At 38.3% G+C, this 22,404-nt stretch overlaps 1 protein-coding gene across 2 annotated transcripts in view; it reads right to left on the bottom strand.

Moving 5' to 3' along the window:
- Window positions 1–12,366: 12,366 nt before the first annotated feature.
- The window catches only part of MBOAT1 (membrane bound O-acyltransferase domain containing 1), a 112,819-nt gene continuing 102,781 nt past the window's right edge, over window positions 12,367–22,404 (bottom strand). For both annotated transcript variants that reach the window (XM_033434825.2, XM_004273532.4), the window contains exon 13: window positions 12,367–13,689. In XM_033434825.2, the coding sequence (XP_033290716.1) occupies window positions 13,563–13,689 (127 nt within the window). In that variant the 3' untranslated portion in view covers window positions 12,367–13,562. The remainder of the gene's footprint in view (window positions 13,690–22,404) is intronic.

The raw sequence follows: 22,404 nt of genomic DNA, 5'->3' as shown, positions 1-22,404 counted from the left end.
AGCCCAGCAATTCTACCCCTTCCTATTCTTAAAAGTCACCCTGACCTCTGGGAATTCCCTTCTCAGGTCCCCAAGCTCTGCAGCCTTATTCTTCTCCCAAGTAGGTACGGCGAATTCCCCCAAAGTTCTGTCCATTTTTCCGGCAAAGCAGTTTGCGCCCACAAAATACAAAAGGTCCCAAACGTCTAGGCCAACCTGTGCATATTTCAAATTGGCCTGAGCATCATGTTAAACAAAAGGTCTTATGGCAGCACAAGCACTGACTGAAGCTTCAACATGCCTTCTCTTGACCAGAGTCGAATGATTTGGTGTGGTTACACCCCACCAGTTTGCTCTTTCCCTCCAACCCACAGAAGGTAAGAGCAGAGGAAGGTTTCCATTACCTTCCATGGATAGGATTTCTGCTCCTCCCCTTAGATGGCAGTCAGCGTTTTGTCCACCGCAAATCTATCCCTCCTGCCCCTACCCCCTGCCTATTTAACAAGCTCCCCAAGGGACAGGGTCAGCCCACCTGCATTTGGAAACCACTGGACCAGGTGACTTACAGAGTTACTTTCAGCTTTAAAATGCTTTGTTAAAGGGCTTCTGCCCCAAGAGGCAAGATGGACTTCAGAGTTAGCCGGACCAGGATCCAAGCCACAGCTCTAACAAGCTGGGTGACCTTGGGCAACTTACTTAGTCTCTGAGCCCTGGCTTCCACATTTGCAGAAAGAGGATATTAATAGCAAGTTCCCAGACTGTATTAAGTAATGTATGTGAAAGGAATTGCCAGTAACTGCTAGTTTTCTTCCTCTCAGCATGTGGGAGGTAGCCTTACATAAATTTATCTATTTTTTTGCTCTTTTTAATTGAAGTATACTTGATTTATAATGTGTTAATTTCTGCTGTACAGCAAAGTGATTCATATATATGTATACACATACACATATACATTCTTTTTTAATATTCTTTTCCATTATGGTTTATCATGGGATACTGAATATAGTCCTCTGTGACATACAGTAGGACCTTGTTGTTTATCCATTCTATATATAAAAGCTTACATCTGCTCACCCCAACCTCCCACTCCATCCCTCCCCCAACCCCCTCCCCTTGGCAACCACAAGTCTGTTCTCTATGTCTGTGAGTCTCTTTCTGTTTCATAGATAGGTTCATTTGTGTCATATTTTAGATTCCACATATAAGTGATATCATATGGTATTTGTCTCTTTCTGACTTCACTTAGTATGATAATCTCTAGTTGCATCCATGTTACTGCAAATGGCATTATTTCATTCTTTTTTTATGGCTGAGTAGTATTCCACTGTATATATGTACCACATCTTCCTTATCCATTCATCTGTCAATGGACATTTAGGTTGTTTCCATGTCTTGGCTATTGTGCATAGTGCTGCTATGAATATAGGATGCATGTATCTTTTTGAATTAGAGTTTTGTCTGGATATATGCCCATAAGTAGGATTGCTGGATCATATGGTAATTCTATTTTTAGTTTTCTGAGGAACCTCCACACTGTTTTCCATAGTGACTCTACTAACTTACATTCCCACCAACAGTGTAGTAGGGTTCCCTTTTCTCCACATCCTCTCCAGCATTTGCTATTTGTAGAGTTCTTAATCATGGCCATTCTGACCGGTGTGAGGTGGTACCTCATTGTAGTGTTGATTTGCATTTCTCTAATAATTAGTGATGTTGAGCATCTTTTCAGGTGCCTATTAGCCATTTGTATTTCTTCTTTGGAGAAATGTCTATTTAGATCTTCTGCCCATTTTTTGATTGGGTCGTTTGTTTTTTTGTTGTTGTTGAGTTGTATGAGCTGTTTGTGTATTTTGGAAATTAAGCCCTTGTCAGTTACATCAACTGCAAATATTTTCTCCCATTCTGTAGGTTGTCTTTTTATTTTGTTTATGGTTTCCTTTGCTATGAAAAAGCTTGTAAGCTTGATTAGGTCCCATTTGTTGATTTTTGTTTCTATTGCCTTTGGAGACTGACCTACGAAAACATTGGTATGATTTATGTCAGAGAATGTTTTGCCTATGATCTCTTCTAGGAGTTTTATGGTATCAGGTCTTATGTTTAAGTCTTTAAGCCATTTTGCATTTATTTTTGTGTCTGGTGAAAGGGTGTGTTCTAACTTCACTGATTTACATGTGGCTGTCCAACTTTTCCAACACTGCTTGCTGAACAGACTTTTTCCCATCATATAGCATTGCCTCATTTGTCAAAGAGTAACTGACCATAAGGGTATGGGTTTATTTCTGGACTCTCTATTCTGTTCCATTGATCCATATGTCTGTTTTTGTGCCAATACCATGCTGTTTTGATTACTGTAGCTTTGTAGTATTGTCTAAAGTCTGGGAGGGTTATGCCTCCTGCTTTATTCTTTCTCTACAGGATTGCTTTGGTAATTCTGTGTCTTTTATAGTTCCACATAAATTTTAGGATTATTTGTTCTAGTTCTGTGAAAAATGTCATGGGTAATTTGATAGGGATTGCATTAAATCTGTATATTGCTTTGGGTAGTATGGCCATTTTAACAACACTAATTCTTCCAATCCAAGAGCATGGGATTTCTTTCCATTTCTTTGAATCATCTTCAGTTTCCTTTATTGTTTTACAGTTTTCAGGATATAAGTCTTTCACCTCCTTTGTCAGGTTTATTTCTAATTATTTTATTTTTGGGGGTGTGATTTTATAAGGTATTGGGTTTTTTTTTTTTTTACATTTCCTTTCTGATATTTCATTGCTAGTGTAAAGAAATGCAACTGATTTCTGTATGTTAATCTTGTATCCTGCTTCCTTGCTGAATTTGTTTCAGTTCTAGTAGTTTTTGTGTGGAGTCTTTAGGGTTTTCTATATATAGTATCATGTCATCTGCATATAATGACAATTTTACCTCTTCCCTTCCAATTTGGATACCTTTTCTTTCTTTTTCTGATTGCTGTGGCTAGGACTTCCAATACTATGTTGAATAGAAGAGGTTAGAGTGGGCATCTTTGTCTTGTTCCAGATTTTAGCAGGAAGACTTTCAGCTTTTCACCATGAGTATTATATTGGCTGTGGGTTTGTCATAAATAGCTCATGTTATGTTGAGATATGTTCCCTCTATACCCAGTTTGGTAAGAATTTTTATCATGAGTGGATGTTGAATTTTGTCAAATGCTTTTTCTGCAACTATTGAGATGATCATGTGGTTTTTGTCTTTTCTTTTGCCTATGGTGTATCACGTTGATTGATTTGCATATGTTGAACCATCCTTGTGAACATGGGATGAATTCCACTTGGTTGTGACATATGACCTTTTTTATGTGTTATTGGATTCAGTTTGCTAATATTTTGCTGAGAAGTTTTGCATCTATATTCATCAAAGATATTGGCATGTAATTTTCGTTTTTGGTGGTGTCTTTGTCTGGTTGTGGTATTAGGTTGATGGTGGTTTCATAGAATGTCTTTGGGAGTGTTCCCTCCTCTTCAGTTTTTTGGAAGAGTTTGAGAAGGATCAATATAAGTTCTTCGTGTGTTTGGTATAATTCTTCTGTGAAGCCATCTGGTCCTCGACTTTGGTCTGTAGAGAGTTTTTAAATTACAGATTCATTTCACTCCTAGTGATTGGTCTGTTCAAATTATCTATTTCTTCTTGATTCAATTTTGGTGAACTCTATGTTTCTAGAAACTTCTCCATTTCTTCTAGGTTGTTGAATATGTTGGAATATAATTGTTCATAGTATTCCCTTATGATTTTTTGTATTTCTGCAGTATCAGTTGTTATGTCTCCTTTTTCATTTCTTATTTTGTTTATTTGGGTTCTCTCCATTTCTTGGTGAGCCTGGCTAGAGGTTTGTCAATCTTGTTTACCCTTTCAAAGAACCAGCTCTTGGTTTTATTGATTTTTCTCTATTGCTTTTTTAATCTCTATTTTATTTACTTCCTCTCTAATCTTTATTATTTCCTTCCTTCTGCTGACTTTAGGTTTTGTTTGTTCTTCTTTTTCTAATTCTCTTAGGTGGTAAGTTAGGTTGTTTATTTGAGATTTTTGTTCATTGAGGAAGGCCTGTATTGCTATGAACTTCCCTCTAAGAACTGCTTTTGCTGCATCCTATAGATTTTGTATGGTTGTGTTTTCATTGTCATTTGTCTCAAGGTATTTTTTAATTTCCTCTTTGATTTCATTGTTGACCATTGGTTTTTAGTAGCATGTTGTTTAGTCTCCATGTAATCATTTTTTTCTCATTTCATTTTCTGTGGTTGATTTCTAGTTTCATGCCGTTGTGGTCTGAAAAGATGCTTGAGATAATTTCTGTACTCATATTTGTTGAGGCTTGTTTTGTGCCCTAGTATGTGTTCAATCCTAGAGAATGTTCCATGTGCATTTGAAAAGAATGTGTATTCTGGTTTGGGGTTTTTTTTTTTGGATGTAGTGTCCTGAAAATATCAAGTCTAACTGTTCTATTGTATCATTTAGGATCTCTGTTGCTTTATTGAATTTCTGTCTAGAAGATCTGTCCATTGATGTGAGTGGGGTGTTAAAGTCTCCTACTGTTATGGTATTCCTATCAATTTCTCCCTTTATGTCTGTTAGTATTTGTTTTATATATTTGGGTGCTTCTATATTAGGTGTATATATGCTGTATATATATGAGAGTAAAATCCTTGTATTGATCCTTTTATCATTATGTACAGTAAGTCCCCTACATACAAATGAGTTCCATTCCAACAGCGTGTTCATAAGTCCAATTTGTTCATAAGTCCAACGAAGTTAGCCTAGGTAACCAACTAACCCAGTTGGCTATATAGTACTCTACTGTAATAGGTGTATAATACTTTTCACACAAATAATACATAAAAAACAAACACAAAAAATAAAGAGAACATTTTTAATATTACAGTACAGTACCTTGAAAAGTACAGTACTACCAGCTACATCACCACTGCTTTTACACTTGCTTCTGGACATCCTGGGCTTGAAATAAAGATACTGTACTACTGTACTCTATACAGTACTGTACGATAAAGTACACAAAGGCACAACCACTTGTAGAGGATGCACACGTGACAATGTACACCAGACACGTGAACAAACTTATGTGATTGGACATGTGAACGCATGTTCGCATCTTTGAAATTTCATAACTTAGAGGTTTGTATGTAGGGGACTTACTATAGTGTCCTTTTTTATCTTTCTTTATAACCTTTGTTTTAAAGTCTATTTTGTCTGATATGAGTATTGCGGCCCCCGCTTTCTTGTCATTTCTGTTTACATGAAATGTGTTTTTCCATCCCCTCACTTTCAATCTACGTGTGTCCTTTACCCTAAAGTGAGACTTGTATAGGCAGCATATTGTGGGCTTTTTTTTTTTTTTTTTTATCCAATCTGCCACCCTGTGTCTTTAGATTGGAACATTTAGTCCATTGACATTTAAGGTAATTATTGATAGATATGTATTTATTGCCATTTTAAACCTTATTTCCCATTGATGTTATGTTTCTTCTGTGTCCCTTTCTGTTCTTCCTTTTGTGGTTTGATGATTTCCTTTTGTATTATACTTATTGTTTTTTGTGAATCTATTGTATGTTTTTGACTTGTGTTTACCCTGTTTTTCAGGTATTATTAACTGCTTCCTATATCTAGTTGCCTTAGACTGGTAGTCATATAGGCTCAAACACCTTCTAGGAAATGAAAAAAAACCTACATTTTCTCATTTTCTTACTCTCCTCCCCCACATTTTATGATTCTGATGTCCTCTTTTACATCTTCACGTTCATCCTTTTGCTGTTCACTGTGGTTATCTTCACTTTCACAGAAATTTTTTGATTTTTTTTTTTGTTTTTTGATTTGTTTACTGGCTTATTTGGGTGATTTGCTTCCCAATTGTGATTTTCTCTTTCCTATAGATTCTTACTACTTTTCTATTTAGAGAATAGAAATATTTCTTTTAGGATTAGTATTGCTGTATTCTTTTAGTTTTTGCTTGTCTGAGAAATTCTTTCTCTCCTTCTATTCTAAATGATAGTCTTGCTGGGTAGAGTATCCTAGGTTGCAGATTTTTCCCTTTCAGGACTTTGAATATATCTTGCCACTCCATTTCTGGCTTGCAACATTTCTGTAGAGAAATCAGCTGATAGCCTTATAGGGGTTCCCTTGTAATTAACCCTTTGTTTTTCTCTTGCTGCCTTTAGAATCCTCTCTTTATCTTTAACTTTTGTCATTTTTATTATAATATGCCTTGGTGTAGGTCTGTTTTGGGTTTATCTTGTTTGGGAGTGTCCCTGTGTAGCTTTAATATTTTTGGTGTGAGGGCTGTTTTTAGTGTGGTTGTGTGTGGCTGTCTCTGTGCTTCCTGTACCTGGATATGTTTCCTTGTCTAAGTTTGGGAAGTTTTCAGCCATAATTTCTTCAAATACATTTTCGTTCCCCTTTCCTCCTTCTTCCCCTTCTGGAATCCCTATTATGCATAGATTAGCACATTCTGTACTATCCCATAGGTCTCATATTGCTTTCATTTAAGAAATTTTTTATTTTATATTGGAGTATCATTGATTAACAATGGTGTGTTAGTTTCAGGTGTACAGCAAAATGATTCAGTTATACATATACAAGTATCTATTCTTTTTCAAATTCTTTTCTCATATAGGTTATTACAGAATATTGAATAGAGTTCCCTGTGCTATATGGTAGGTCCTTGTTGGTTATCTATTTTAAATATAACAGTGTGTCTGTGTCAATCCCAAACTCCCAATCTATCCCTCCACTTCCCCTCCCCCTCCCCCCAGTAATAATAAGTTTGTTCTCTAAATCTGTGAGTCTGTTTCTATCTTGTAAATAAGTTCATTTGTATCATTTTTTTTTCCATTTTTTTTCATTTGGCCTTCTGTCTGCTGTCCTGATTGGGTACTTTCCATCATTCTATCTTCCAGGTCATTTACTCATTCTGCTATTCATTGCCTTTAGCTCAGCTTTTGTCTCAGCAAATGAGTTTCCTAATTTTTCTTGGTTCTTCTTTATAGTCTCTAGTTCCTTTTTACAGTACTCTGCATTTCTGTCAATAGCCTTTCTTAATTGCTTCAGTATCTTCATTATCTCCTTTATGAAATCAGTGTCTATTAGACTTAAGAGGTCTGTTTCACTGTTTGTTCTTTCAAGGGAATTCTCTTGGTCTTTTAACTGGAAGTGGTTCCTCTGCTTCTTCATTCTACTTATATTTCTCTTATTTTGGGGGTTTAGGAGAAACAATTATCTACTATGGTCTTAGAGGGTTATATATATGTGGGAGTGTCCCTGTGTAGCTTTAATATTTTTGGTGTGAGGGCTGTTCTTAGTGTGGATGTCTGTCACCCCTTTCCTCGGTGTGTGCTGACCATTACGCCCTTGATAGGGACTGTGCAGATGAGGTGATTGGTGCTCTGTCCTGGGGTTTTCGGTGGCATCAGCAGCTCACGTGTACCCCCAGAGCACACGATGGAAATGGTGACAGTTCAAGACCTCTCCTGGAGTCCAGGAGTCCAGCGGCAGCGGCTTGCAACCATTCCTGTAGCCCGGGGGTGGGGGTGGGATGGCGGCTTGCGATTGTTCCTGGAGCTTTGTAGCCTTATGTAAGTTTAGGGAGTTAGACAAAGCTCAGGTGGGCTGGGCCTTCTCTCAGCAAATGCCCTTCCTCTTGGGCCTCATCACATCATTCACTGAGCCTGGAACCTTCACTAAAGATCCTTCCAGGAGGGGACTAGCCACCCCACTATCTCTGGGCAACTGTGAAAGCACAGCCTGCTCCTTTGGGTGGCCACTGCATTAACTGGTACTGATTTGATGCAAAGGCAGCATCCAATTTCAGGATAAGGGCAGGCTTAACTTCACCCGGACAAGAGGCTGGTGAGTGGTGACAGTGCTGTGCTGGGTAGCCTTCAGGCACTGTGAGATGAGGTAGCTCCAAACTTACAGGAAAACAAGGATACAGTGACCAGTCACGCTGTCATTCTGCATGCTGGGATTCCCCCAGGTATTCCTGCAGCACATGCTCTGGATCTTGTCTTTCTGGTCACATTGTGAGCTCTTCAAGGGCAGAGAATAGGTCTTCAGCATCTTTACCTGCAGTGCCTAACAGAATGCCAGACCCATTCCAGACCCAACAAAATTTGATAAATATGAAAATGCATTAATTAATGGATGGGCAGATCAGGGGGTTTCAGACTATGTAAACTGCCTGCCTGAGTGGCTATTTCACATAATGTGCTTTCAGAATTCCCTGAAGACACATGCCATTTCAAAAACTAATTCTGAAAAGCAGAAAAGATGTTCTCCAGCACAAAACTGACTCCATCAAAACTGTCAAACCCAACAACGCATTAAACATGCTTCAATTCCTCATTCATTCAGTGAACACTTACTGACTCTTCATTACATGTCAAGCACTATGCCAAGTGCTGGAGACAAGAAGAGATAAGATGTGGTCTCTCGCGAGGCTGGGCATCGATCACTTCTTTTTAAACTTCCTGTTGTGGTTGTGATGTGCAGCCAGGGTGGAGAAGGGCTGGCCAGAAGGACCCTCTGCTCACCGCCCTCAGCCTGCAGAGTACAGAGGGCACACCCACCCCATTCTGGGACCACCCACCAACTCCTCTTTTTTCCTCCCGATTTCTGCCTTTTTCTCTCTCAGCCTGTCAAAATCTCAGACTGAAGCACTTACTGATTTTTTGCAACTACTGAATAATGTTCCTCTTCTTTATGGTAACCTTAAAACTAAAATAGAAATGTTTTTAATTGAATGAAATATTCTTTAAAGTCTATAGTGCTTTATAATTTTCAAAAGTTTCATATACATGATTTCATATAATCCCATAATAACCCCTTTTTTCTCCTACCCCCGTGTTGCCCCTCCCTTCCCTCTCCCTACTGGTAACCACTAGTTTGTTCTCTATATCTGTGAGTTTACTTCTTTTGTTTTATTCACTAGTTTGTTGTATTTTTTAGGTTCCACATATAAATGATGTCATACAGTGTTTGTCTTTCTCTGTCTTATTTCACTGAGCATACATAATGCCCTCTAAGTCACTCCATGTTGCTGCAAATGGAAAAATTTCATTCTTTTTTATGGCTGAGTAGTATTCCAGTATGTGTGTGTGTACATATATATGTATATATGTTTGTGTGTGTATCTTCTTTACCCATTCATCTGTTGATGGACATTTAGGTTGCTTCCATACATTGGCAATTGTAAATAATGCTGCTGTGAACACCGGGGTGCTTGTTTCCTTTTGAATTAGTGTTTTGGGGTTTTTTGGATATATATCCAGGAGTGGAATTGTTGGGTCATATGGTAGTTCTACTTTTAGTTTGTTGAGAAACCTCCATACTGTTTTCCACAGTGACTGTACCAAATTTCACTCCTACCAACAGTGTACAAGGGCTCCCTTTTCTTCACCTTCTTGCCAACATTTGTTACTTGTGTTCTTTTTTTAAATTAATTTTTATTGGAGTATAGTCACTTTACAATGTTGTTGGTTTCTGCTGTGCAGCAAAATGAATCAGTTATATGTATCCATACATCCACTCTTTTTTAGATTTCCTTCCCATTTAGGTCACCACAGAGCACTGAGATCACCACAGAGCACTGAGTAGAGTTCCCTGTGCTATACAGTAGGTTCTCATTAGTTATCTCTTTTATACATAGTAGTGTATATATGTCAATCCCAATCTCCTAACTCATCCAACCCTCTCCTTCCCCCCTTGATAACTGTAAGTTTGTTCTCTCCATCTGTGACTCTATTTCTCCTTTACAAATAAGTTCATCTGTACCATTTTTCTAGATTCCACACTTTTCTCTTTCTGACTTACTTCACTCTCTATGACAATCTCTAGGTCCATCCACGTCTCTGCAAATGGCACTATTTTGTTCCTTTTTATGGCTGAGTAATATTCCATTGGACATATGTACCACATCTTCTTTATTCCTCTGTCAATGGACATTTAGGTTGCTTCCATGTCCTGACTATTGTAAATAGTGCTGTAGTGAACATCAGGGTGCATGCATCCTTTAGAATTCTGGTTTTCTCCAGATATATGCCTAGGAGTGGAATTGCTGGGTCATGTGATAGCTCTAGTTTTAGTTTTTTAAGAACCTCCACACCATTCTCCATAATAGCTGTACCAATTTACATTCCCACCAAAAGTGTAGGAGGGTTCCCTTTTCTCCATACCCTCTCCAGCATTTACTGTTTGTAGACTTTTTGATGATGGCCAACCTGACCAGTATGAGGTGATACCTCATTGTAGTTTTGATTTGCATTTCTCTAATAATTAATGATGTTGAGGAGCTTTTCATGTGTTTGTTGGCAATCTGTATGTCTTCTTTGGAGAAATGTCTATTTAGGTCTTCTGCCCATATTTTGATTGGGTTGTTTGTTTTTTTTTGATATTGAGCTGCAAGAGCTGTTTGTATATTTTGGAAACTATTCCCTTGTCAGTTGCTTTGTTTGCAAATATTTTCTCCCATTCTGAGGGTTGTCTTTTTGTTTTGTTTACGGTTTCCTTTGCTGTGCAAAAGCTTTTAATTAGGTCCTGTTTATTTATTTTTGTTTTTATTTTCATTACTGTAGGCAGTGGATTGGAAAAGATCTTACTGTGATTTATGTCAAAGAGTGTTCTTCCTATATTTTCCTCTAAGTGTTTTATAGTATCCAGCCTTATATTTAGGTCTTTAATCCATTTTGAGTTTATTTTCATGTATGGTGGTAGGGAATGTTCTAATTTCATTCTTTTACATGTAGTTGTCCAGTTTTCCCAGCACCACTTATTGAAGAGACGATCTTTTCTCCATTGTATATTCTCACCGACTTTGTCATAGATTAGGTGACCATAGGCGCATGGGTTTATCTCTGGGCTTTCTATCCTTGTGTTCTTTTTGATGATAGCCATTCTGACTGGTGTGAGGTGAGATCTCATTGTCGTTTTGATTCACATTTCCATGATGATTAGTGATGTTGAACTAGAATAGAATATTTTAAATCTGGCCTTTTCAAAAACAAAACCTAAAAAGTGTTTCTTTTAAACTGCAAGCTCATCGACCCAAAACATATTTATTAAATGCATATTATGTTTAGGACAACTAGGAACTCTAAGGCAATAGGAACAGTCCCAATCTTCTGTTTAAACTTTTGTCCTAAATTGAAATTTTTTCTATGGTTAAATGTTCTCAGGGGAAAAAAGGTACTAATTGCTCTTGGAGTTGTTGTCCTTTTAGTACTGAATAAGGCCTCATAATATGAAAAGGGTGTCTCAGGACCTAGCACTGTCTGAAATAGAGAATCTATAAGCCCAGGTTCCACAGGCTTGACTTCCATTCCATAATGAGTAATTGATTCTGAGTGGTCTCTTAAGGGACCAGTGGTCCTTGTTTGCCCAGGACTGAGAGGTTGGCAGAGTCTCTGCAAAGCAGGACTGCTGGTCTCCCTAATGATCACCTCTCCTCTCGCCACCAAAGTTCTTCTCTCAGAAATGAAGATACTAAATACAGAGAACCCCAGACATAAATCATATTGCAAGTTCAAAGATTTCATTGTAAGATGGATTATTCCACACACTCCATGCCAATGGTGATGTATACCATTTTTGCTGGTGTGCAAGATGGGTATTTTTCTTGGTCTTGCACCTCAAAATATTCCTGTTGGAGACAGACCCTGACAGATTTTAGGCACCTACATTCTCTTCCCTCTATCCACTATCTAATATTCCTCCTGGGACAGCAAAGTAGGGTTACCACAAGGTTCCCTGGTTAAACTGGGGTAAGCCTCCTATGCTGGCACAAAAGTGCTACATCTTAACTTCCATTGTCTCACATAAGGACTACAGCTCAGGTTCTGAGCAGCATCAGGACCACACAAACTATTTAAGGGACAAGCACATCATTTCACATTTCATTGTCCAAAGAGATGCACCAGCAGGATACCTCATAGAAAGATCCACGGCCATTGGCTCTCTTGGGACCGTCTTGGGTTCAAATCTCAGCTCAAGCACTAAGTCTGTGACTCTGGGGCAGTTAGCAGCCATCTTCCTGATTCTGTTTCCTCATCTCTAAAAGGAGGTTAATCTTACCTGCACTGTTAGGAACGAAGATCAGAAATCAAACCAAAAACATCCAAGCACCTGACACGTAGTACAAATTGAACGTGTGATGCTCACATTTTAAGCAAGTAAAACCTTGTACACATTTGTTAAAACACACACAAAATACACACACACTTCAGAACGGCAAGTCTGACACAAACAAAAAGCACTTGTTTTTAGAAATATTTCCTTTATGTAGAAATGCAGTATTGATTTAGTAAGAAACTCATTTTTAACCATCTGATTTGAACAAATTCTCTCCTCCCAAAGTATTTGATTGAGGGTACAACATTGTAGCATATATTTTATTATTATCATTATTATTTTCCACATTTAATACCACGTTTCCTTCTCCCACATAGAATATCACCCAATAGAAGTTTCCCAAAGGAGCCACAGCACATTCATTACAAAGATAGAAAGGAAAACCGTTTTTCAATCTCTGCTTTCTAATAGGATGATTCAACTAAAAGAATATCGGATTTAATCAGCTATGAAACTGAAAAAAAATGGAGACCAGCCCGAGTGAACATCATGGGCTGTGATCATGAACATCTCTGAGAAGTGAGGGGAGAAAAGAGAAATATCTGCCTCTTCTTCCCAAACTTCAATATAACTTTAAATTACTTTAAAAAATATTTATAAAAAGACATCCCTCTGCCTTAATGGTGTGAAATCTGGGTGTCTTCTCAGGGCCATGCCTGGGCCAGCAGATGGCACATATGCAATGGAAAACAGTAGCCCCTCTGAGACTTCTGGTATGTGGACAGGAGACTTTCTGATTTCCAATCTTGGCTCATTTCAGAAGAAAGAAGGGTTACATCCCTGGTGGGGGGGGGGTGGTGGTGGCAGGGGAAACGCAGCCACCTTCAGGGCACGTGCCTGACCTCCAGTCCATTCAAGTGTCCATTCACAGTCCTCCAGGCTCATTGAATTTTCAGTATTCTGCAAACCTCCCTCCACACGGTCCCTCCTCAGCAGTCTTCTGAGTGTAGTTAATGTGTTTGAGAACAGTAATGTCACAAGTCAAGGGACTGGGGGCTTCCCAAGGAACAACCGTCTTGCATATGTTCTGGAAGACAAGTCATCTCAGCTTTACCTTCTAACTTCTGGAGCAGACGCCCGGGTTCCCAACGTCCAGATTTCAGTGGTTGGAGATCATGCCAGAAAAGTGAAGACCCAGCTAGCCCAGAATGGACTGTCTCTGCAGTTCTAGCACATTCTCCACACACCTCCATACTACTCAAATGTCCTAGAAAGTATTAAATCAACTGGACATGGCTGATTCAATGGTACAAAAAAAAGCTTTATAAAAATACTCCCTGCACTTAAAAAATCAAAACAAAATAGATGCATGTAAACATTACCTCTAAGTCACTGGAGAACCCTGGAGTCTTTTTATCTCCTCTGTCCAGTGATTTGCAGTCTTATGTGTTCAGCTTTTGTTTGTTTCTTTTCTTTGGAGGTATCAATCTATTTTTTTCTTATTAACAGAGTTCAGAGTCTGAGGCCGCCTTTGATTATGAGCTTGTGGTTTGATTGGCAGGAACAGTATGATCAGGAGACTGATAATGTGTAAGTAAAAGTACATGGACCTAGGAATAAACACACAAATTATATTTCAAACAAGGGTGTATGTGGGAAATGTCACATGAGGCAATTACATCACCTTTTGGCACTGGTGGACCTGGCTGCACTCAGGCTCGCCTTGATCCACTCCACAGATAACTCCCTTTGGTGGGTGAGTGGGCCAGGGATGGACCAAAACCACAAAGCTGGGCAGAGCAAACCAACCAGCCCATCTGCAGACAGGCGTATGGCAATGTCCCACTGATGTAATAAGCAGATGGAGAGAATTAACCCTGACAGCTAGAAACCCACCATATTAAAAGTCTAAGGATGCATGGAATGAAATTGAAGCCCTACCCTATGTTCCCCAAACACAAATGCAACTGACCCTTTAGCCAATGTGCTCCACTAAGTGTCAGGGGTTCCTGTATATATTATGAGCCTGAGGAATCTGGACTTCAAAAGCCTACTCCATACCTCGATTTTCATCCAAACTAAAACAAGTTTTGCTTTTGAGGTTTGTGGACTTATTGCATAAGTGTGATACTGGACACAGGGTAGATGCTCAATAAATGCTGTACACATCAATGAATGCAAGTAATTAGAAAGCAGCTGTTATAAAATTATTCTATATCCATTTGGGAAAACTGAACTTACACTTTCTCCAATGCTTTTTCAAGGGCAAAGGAAAATAATGTTAAGGGGCAGGGGACCCACAATCGATTTACATATAATTCCCCAGCTTTTGTGATCATAATGTCAGGTCTATATAGAATAGTTAAAAGCTTCAGCAGAAGCAAACATATCTTCATTTCTTCTTTCAATAAGCATTTACTGCCTAGGATGTACGAAGCATTGAACTGGGATCTACAAAAAGGCAAAGACCCCACCCCTCCTTTTGGGAATGGAAAAGAAGAGACGTATAGACACAATGGTAGTAATTAGCAGAGGGGTGAAGAGCCACAGGTAAGTGACCATCTGATTTACTATTTAAACCAGGACATTAATGAGGGTGAATAACAGCTCTACAGAGAAACACATTGGTTCAGCAAGTGTAAGCTGGGATTCTCACAGGCATACCCCAGGCAGAGGGAACTCCAGCTTTCAGAGTCTGCTCTCGTAAAATGTACTTTGTTCTTGCATTTTGCCTTAATCTTTTACATGTGGCCAAATCTACACTGGAGCAATTTTGTTAGATTAAAACCAAATATTCTGGAAGTCAAGGGAGAAAAACTTCAACTTCCCAGGGAGGTTTAGTAACCTATTCTGACACTCCATACTTCTCTCAAATTTTAAGCAATACTTCCATCTTTTTGTTATGGAAAAACTCAGCTAACATTTATAGAGCATGCTAGGACTAAACTAGGTACTCCAGATACACAGATGAATAAAGCATAGTTCTACTCTCAAGCAGTTTGCTATCTACAAAAATTCCTACACAAATTCTAACATTCTTATACATTGAATTTAATAAAGTGCTCTCTAGTTAAAGACAACATATGAGATTTTGCTTTTGAAAATGATTTCATCGAAAGGTTCTGCTCTGGCTAAATGTTTGTGTCCTCCCCCAAATTCATACGTCGAAGCCCTGACTTCCAATCTGATGGTATTTGGAGAAGTAGACTTTGGGTGGTAATTTGGTTTAGATGAGGCAATGATGGTGGGCCCCCCATGACAGCATTAGTACCCTTATTAGAAAATAAAGGCAAATCAGAGCGTGAGCCATCTTTCTCTGTGTCCCTCTCACTGTCCCTCACCCCATCTCTTTTGCGGTCCTTGTCTCCCTCGGTCTCTCTCTCTGCTATGTGAGGACACAGTGAGAAGGTAGCCTTCTGCAAGCCAGAAAGAGAGCTTTCATCGGAAACCAAATCTGCTGGCATCTTGATCTTGGACTTCCCAGCCTCCAAGATTGTGAGACATAAATGTCTGCTGTTTAAGTCACCCAGTCTATACTATTTAGTCATAGCAGCCTGAGCTAAGACAACTTCGTTCTTTTGTTAAAAAATTTATTGGATTATAGTTGCTTTACAATGTTGTGTTAGTTTCAGGTGTACAGCAAAGGGATTCAGTTTTATATATATATATATATATATATACACACACATACATTTTTATTCTTTTCTCATATAGGTTATCACAGAATATTGAGTAGAGTTCCCTGTGCTATACAGGAGGTCCTTGTTGGTTATCAGTTGATATCTTATAATATAGTAGTGTTTGTATGTTAATCCCAAGCTCCTGATTTATCCCCCCAACCTACATTTCCCCTTTGATAAATGTAAGTTTGTTTCTGATATCTGTAAGTCTTTCTGTTTTGTAAATAAATTCATTTGTATCATTTTTTAAATTAGATTCTAGATATGGGTGATATCATATGATATTTGTCTTTCTCTGTCTGACTTCACTTAGTATGACATCTCTAGGTCCATCCATGTTGCTGCAAATAGCATTATTTCATTCTTTTTTTATGGCTGAGTAGTATTCACTGTATATATGTACTACATCTTCTTTATCCATTCCTCTGTAAAGGGACATTTTATGTTGCTTCCACGTCTTGGCTATTTTAAATAGTGCTGCAATGAACACTGGGGTGCACGTTCCTTTTCAAATTATGGTTTTCTCCGGATATATGCCCAGGAGTGGGATTTCTATTTTTAGTTTTTTAAGGAATCTCCAGACTGTTCTCCATAGTGGTTGTACCAATTTACATTCCTACCAACAGTGTAGGAGGGTTCCTTTTTCTCCATACCCTCTCCAGCATTTAGTGTTTATAGACTTTGATGATGGACATTCTGACTGGTGTGAGGTGATTCCACATTGTAGTTTTGATTTGCAGTTCTCTAATAATTAGTGATGTTGAGCATCTTTTCATATACTTTTTGGCCATCTGTATTGCTTCTTTGGAGAAATGTCTATTTAAGTCTTCTGCCCATTTTTTTGATTGGGTTGTTCGTTTAATGGGGTTTTGTTTGACATAGAGCTGCATGAGCTGTTTGCATATTCTGGAGATTAATCCCTTGTCAGCTGCTTCATTTGCAAATATTATCTTCCATTCTATGGGTTGTCTTTTTGTTTTATGGTTCCTTTTGCTGCACAGAAGCTTTTAAATTTAATTAGGTCCCATTTGTTTATTTTTGTTTTTATTAGGAGGTGGGTCCAAAAAGATACTGCTGCAATTTATGTCAGAGTGTTGTGCCTATGTTTTCTTCTAAGAGTTTTATAGGTCTTTGATGCATTTTGAGTTTCTTTTTGCATATGGTGTTAGAGAATGTTCTGATTTCATTCTTTTACATGTAGCTCTCCCATTTTCCCAGCACCACTTACTGAAAAGACTGTCTTTTCTCCATTGTATATTCTTGCTTCCTTTGTCGTAGATTAATTAACCATAGGTCCGTGGGTTTATTTCTGGGCTTTCTATCCTGTTCCATTGATCTATATGTCTTTTTTTGTGCCAGTACCATTCTGTTTTGATTACTGTATCTTTGTAAGTATAGTCTGAAGTCAGGGAATCTGATTCCTCCTGCTCCGTTTTTCTTTCTCAGGATTGCTTTGGCTATTTGGGGTCTTTTGTGTCTCCATACGAATTTTAAAGGTTTTTGTTCTAGTTCTGTGAAAAATGTCATTGGTAATTTGGTAGGGATTGCATTGAATCTGTAGATTGTCTTGGGTAGTATAGTCATTTTGACAATATTGATTTTTCCAATTCCAATAACATGGTATATATCTTTCCATCTGTTTGTGTCATCTTTGATTTCTTTCGTCAGTGTCATAGTTTTCTGAGTACAGGTCTTTTGTCTCCTTAGGTAGATTTATTCCTATGTAGTTTGTTCTTTTTGATGCAATGATAAATGGGATTGTCTCAATTTCTTTTTCTGGTCTCTCGTTGTTAGTGTATAGGAATGCAAGGGATTTCTGTGTATTAATTTTGTATCCTGCAACTTTACTGAATTCATTGATGAGCTCTAGTAGTTTTCTGGTAGCATCTTTATGACTTTCTATGTATAGTATCATGTCATCTGCAAACAGTGACAGTTTTACTTCTTCTTTTCCAATTTGGGTTCCTTTTATTTCTTCTTTTCTCTGATTGACATGACTAGGACTTCCAAAACTATGTTGAATAAAGGTGGCAACAATGGACATCCTAGCCTTGTTGCTGATCTTAGTGGGAATGCTTTCAGCTTTTAACCATTGAGAATGATGTTAGCTGTAGGTTTGTCATATATGGCCTTTATTATGTTGAGGTAAGTTCCCTCTATTCCCACTTTCTGGAGAGTTTATATCATAAATGGGTGTTGAATTTTGTCCAAAGCTTTTTCTGCATCTATTGAGATGATCATATGGTTTTTATTCTTCAGTTTGTTAATGTGGTGTATCACACTGATTGATTTGTGGATATTGAAAAATCCTTCCATCCCTGGGATAAATCCCACTTGATCATGGTGTATGATCCTTTGAATGTGTTGTTAGATTCAGTTTGCTAGCATTTTGTTGAGGATCAGTGATACTGGCCTGTAATTGTGTGTGTGTGTGATGACTTTGTCTGGTTTTGTTATCAGAATGATGGTGACCTCATAGACTGAGCTTGGGAGTGTTCCTTCCTCTGCAATTTTTTGGAAGGGTTTCAGAAGGATATGTGTTTAACTATTCTCTAAATGTTTGATAGCATTTACCTGTGAAGCCATCTGGTCCTGGAATTTTGTTTGTTGGAAGTTTTTAATTGCTGTTTCAGTTACAGTACTTGTGATTGGTCTATTCATATTTTCTATTTCTTCCTGGTTCAGTCTTGGAAGGTTGTACCTTTGTAAGAATTTGTCCATTTTATTGGCATATAGTTATCTGTAGTAGTCTCTTATCTTTTGTATTTCTGTGCTGTCAGTTTAACTTCTCCTTTTTCATTTCTAACTTTATTGATTTATAGAGTCCTCTTCCTTTTTTTCTTGATGAGTCTGGATAAAGGTTTATCAATTTTGTTTATCTTCTCAAAGAACCTGCTTTTAGTTTCACTGATCTTTGCTAATGTTTTCATCTCTATTTCATTTATTTCTGCTCTGATCTTTATGATTTCTTTCCTTCTGCTAACTTTGGGTTTTCTCTGTTCTTTCTCTAGTTGCTTTAGGTGTAAGGTTAGGTTGTTTGAGATTTTTCTTGTTTCCTAAGGTAAGACTGTATTGCTATAAACTTCCCTCCTATAACTGCTTTTGCTGTGTCCCATAGGTTTTGGGTCATTGTGTTTTCATTGTCATTTGTCTTGAGGTATTTTTTGATTTCCTCTTTGAGTTCTTCAGTGATCCATTGGTTGTTTAGTAACATATTGTTTAGCCTCCACATGTTTGTTTCTTACAGTTTTTTTTCCTGTAATTGATTTCTAATTTCAAGTGTTGTGGTTGGAAAAGATGCTTGGTATGATTTCAATTTTCTTAAAATTACCAAGGTGTGACTTGTGACCCAAGATGTGATCTATCCTGGAGAATGTTCCATCTGCACTTCAGAAGAAAGTGTATTCTGTTGCTTTTGGATGTAATGGTCTACAAATATCAATTAAGTCCATCTGTTCTAATGTATCATTTAAGGCCTGTGTTTCCTTATTGATTTTCTCTCCGGATGATCTGTCCATTGATGAAAGTGGGGTGTTAAAGTCCCCCCCCCATTATTGTGTTACTGTCGATTTCTCCTTTTATGGCTGTTAGCATTTGCCTTATGTATTGAGTTGCTCCTATGTAGGGTGCATACATATTTACAATTGTTATATCTTCTTCTTGGCTTGATCCCTTGATCATTCTGTAGTGTTCTTCTTTGTCTCCTGTAACATTCTTTATTTTAAAGTTTATTTTGTCTGACATGAGTATTGCTACTCCAGCTTTCTTTTGATTTGCATTTGCGTGGAATACCTTTTTCCATCCCCTCACTTTCAGTCTGTATGTGTCTCTAGGTCTGAAGTGGGTCTCTTGTAGACAACATATATATGGATCTTGTTTTTGTATCCATTCGGCCAGTCTATGTCTTTTGGTAGGAGCATTTAATCCATTTACATTTAAGGTAATTATCAATATTAATGTTCTTATGGCCATTTTGTTGTTTTAGATTTGTTTTTGAAGGTCTTTTTTTCTCCCTTTCCTCTTTTGTTCTCTCTCTCGTGATTTGATGTCTATCTTTATTGTTGTGTTTGGACTGCTTTTTCTTTTTTTGTGTGTGTATCTGTTGTAGATTTTTGGCTTATGGTTCCCATGAGGTTTTGATATAGCAGTCTATATATGTACAAGATTGTTTTAAGTTGCTGGTCACTTAATTTCCAATGCATTTCCAATATCCTGCATTTGTGCTCTCCTCTTCTCACAATTGCTGGTTTTGATATATTTGTGTGCAGATGATTTCCTACCTTTACTTTATGTTTGCCTTTACTGATGAGCTTTCCCATTCTTAATTTTCTTGATTCTAGTTGTGGCCTTTTCTTTTCTGCCTAGAGAAGTTCCTGTAGGCTTTGTTATAAAGCTGGTTTGGTGGTGCTGAATTCTCTTAGCTTTTGCTTGTCTGTAAAACTTTTTCTCTGTTGAATCTGAATGAGAGCCTTGCTGGGTAGGGTATTCTTGGGTGTAGGTTTTTCCCTTTCATCACTTTACATAATATACCACTCCTTTCTGGCCTGCAGAGTTTCTGAGTTTCAGCTCATAACCCTAAGGGGATACCCTTGTATGTTATTTGTTACTTGTCCCTTGGTGCTTTTAATATTTTTTGTCTTTAGTCTCAGTGTGTTCCTCCTTGGGTTTATCTTGTATGGGACTCTCTGCATTTCCTGGACTTGATTGTTTCCTCTCTCATGTTAGGGAAGTTTTCAGCTATAATCTCTCCAAATATTTTCTCAGGCCCTTTATCTCTCTCTTCTCCTTCTGGGACCCCTATGATGTGAATGTTTGTGCATTTAATGTTGTCCCAGAGGTCTCTGAGACTGTCCTCACTTCTTTTCATTCTTTATTCTGTTTCACGGCAGTGATTTCTACCATTCTGTATTTCAGCTTACTTATTTGTTCTTCTGCTTCAGTTATTCTGCTCTCGATCCCTTCTACTTTATTTTTCATTCCAGTTATTGCATTGTTCATTTCTATTCGTTTGTTCTTTAAATCTTCTAGCTCTTTGTTAAACATCTCTTGTAACTTCTTCATCTGTGCCTCCATTCTTTTTCTGAGATCTTGATCATCTCTACTATCATTACTCTAAATTCTTTTTCAGGTAGGTTGCCTATGTCCACTTCATTTAGTTGTTCATTTATCTTGTTCCTTCGTCTGGAACGTATTTCTCTGCTGTCCCATTTTGTCTAACTTTCTGTGTTTGTGGTCTTCTTTCTGCTGGCTGGAGGATCATAGCTCCTCTTCTGGTGTCTGCCCTCTGGTGGGTGAGGCTGGTCTTGAGGTTTGTGCAGGCTTCCTGGTGGGAGGGACTGGTGCCTGCCCACTTGTAGGTGGAGCTGGGTCTTATCCCTCTGGTGGTCAGGGCCATGTCAAGGGGTGTGTTTAGAGGTGGCTGTGAGCTCAGTATGGCTTTATGCACTCTGCTGATGGGTGGGGCTGTGTTCCTACCCTACTGGTTGTTTGGCCTGAGGCATCCAAGCACTGGAGCCTGTAGGCTGGTGGGAAGGGCCATGTCTTGATGCCAAAATGGCAACCTCTGTGAGACCCTCCAAGACTTGTAGGTAGGTCCAGCCCCAGCTCCTATGGAGGTACTGCTTTGTGTTGGGTCCCAGGGTACATGAAAACTTGTGCATGCCCTCCAAGAGTGCAGTCTGTTTCCCCCAGTCCTGTGGAGCTCCTGTACTCAAGCCCCACGGGCCTTGAAAGCCAAATGCTCTGATGCCAGACCCTCATGCTGGGGAGCCTGACGTGGGGCTCAGGACTCTCACTCTTGTGGGAGAACCTCTGTGATATAATTATTTTCCACTTTGTGGGTCACCCACCTGACAGTTATAGGATTTATGTCGCAAAAGCACCCCTCCTACCGTCTCGTTGTGGCTTCTTCTTTGTCTTTGAATATAAAATATCTCTTTTGGTAGATTCCAGTCTTTTTTGTTGATGGTTGGTCAGCAGTTAGTTGTGATTTTGGTGTTTTCACAAGAGGAGGTAAGCTCAAGTCCTTCTACTCTATCATCTTTTCAGAATCACAAGTTCTTTCATAATACATTTAGATGTTCACTTGGGGCTCATTTACAACTTAAAGGAAAAAAATTAGACTAAGAAATTTAAAGCTGGGATTTGTAGTCACTGTAACTTGAAAAGTGACTAGCCAGAAAAATGAAGCCCATCTGACATTTAAATGTCAATCAGGGAAGGGTATCCTGAGAAATGGATTTGCATACAACTGCCATTCATTGCCAGTTATTTAAATTATCCCCTAGTGAGGAACAGATCTGGAATGCATCTAGACCCACCTCGACTAAAAAGATGATTCAATTTTTATTTCTTTTGCCAGATTCAGTGATTCTCTTAAGAGTTTCTGAAAAAAATTGTTTTTAAAAGATTCTGAAAACTGTTTTTGAGAGGCAGTCTAGTAGCCATTGACATGTGGCTGTTAAAATTCAAATTAGATAAATTGAAAACTCCGTTCCTCAGTCACACTAGCCACATTTCAAAAGCTCAACAGCCACATGCACTGGTGGCCAACATATTGGATGGCATTTTGGTCATTGTAGAAACTTCTATTGGACAGAGCTGATCTAGATAGGGAACTTAAATTATATACATAAGCAACTATGA

This window comes from Orcinus orca, chromosome 10 (genome assembly GCF_937001465.1).
Source record: "Orcinus orca chromosome 10, mOrcOrc1.1, whole genome shotgun sequence".
In the NCBI taxonomy this organism is placed as follows: Eukaryota; Metazoa; Chordata; class Mammalia; order Artiodactyla; family Delphinidae; genus Orcinus; species Orcinus orca.
Note: the sequence above shows the minus strand (reverse complement) of the source record. Positions and strands in the feature narration are given on the sequence as shown.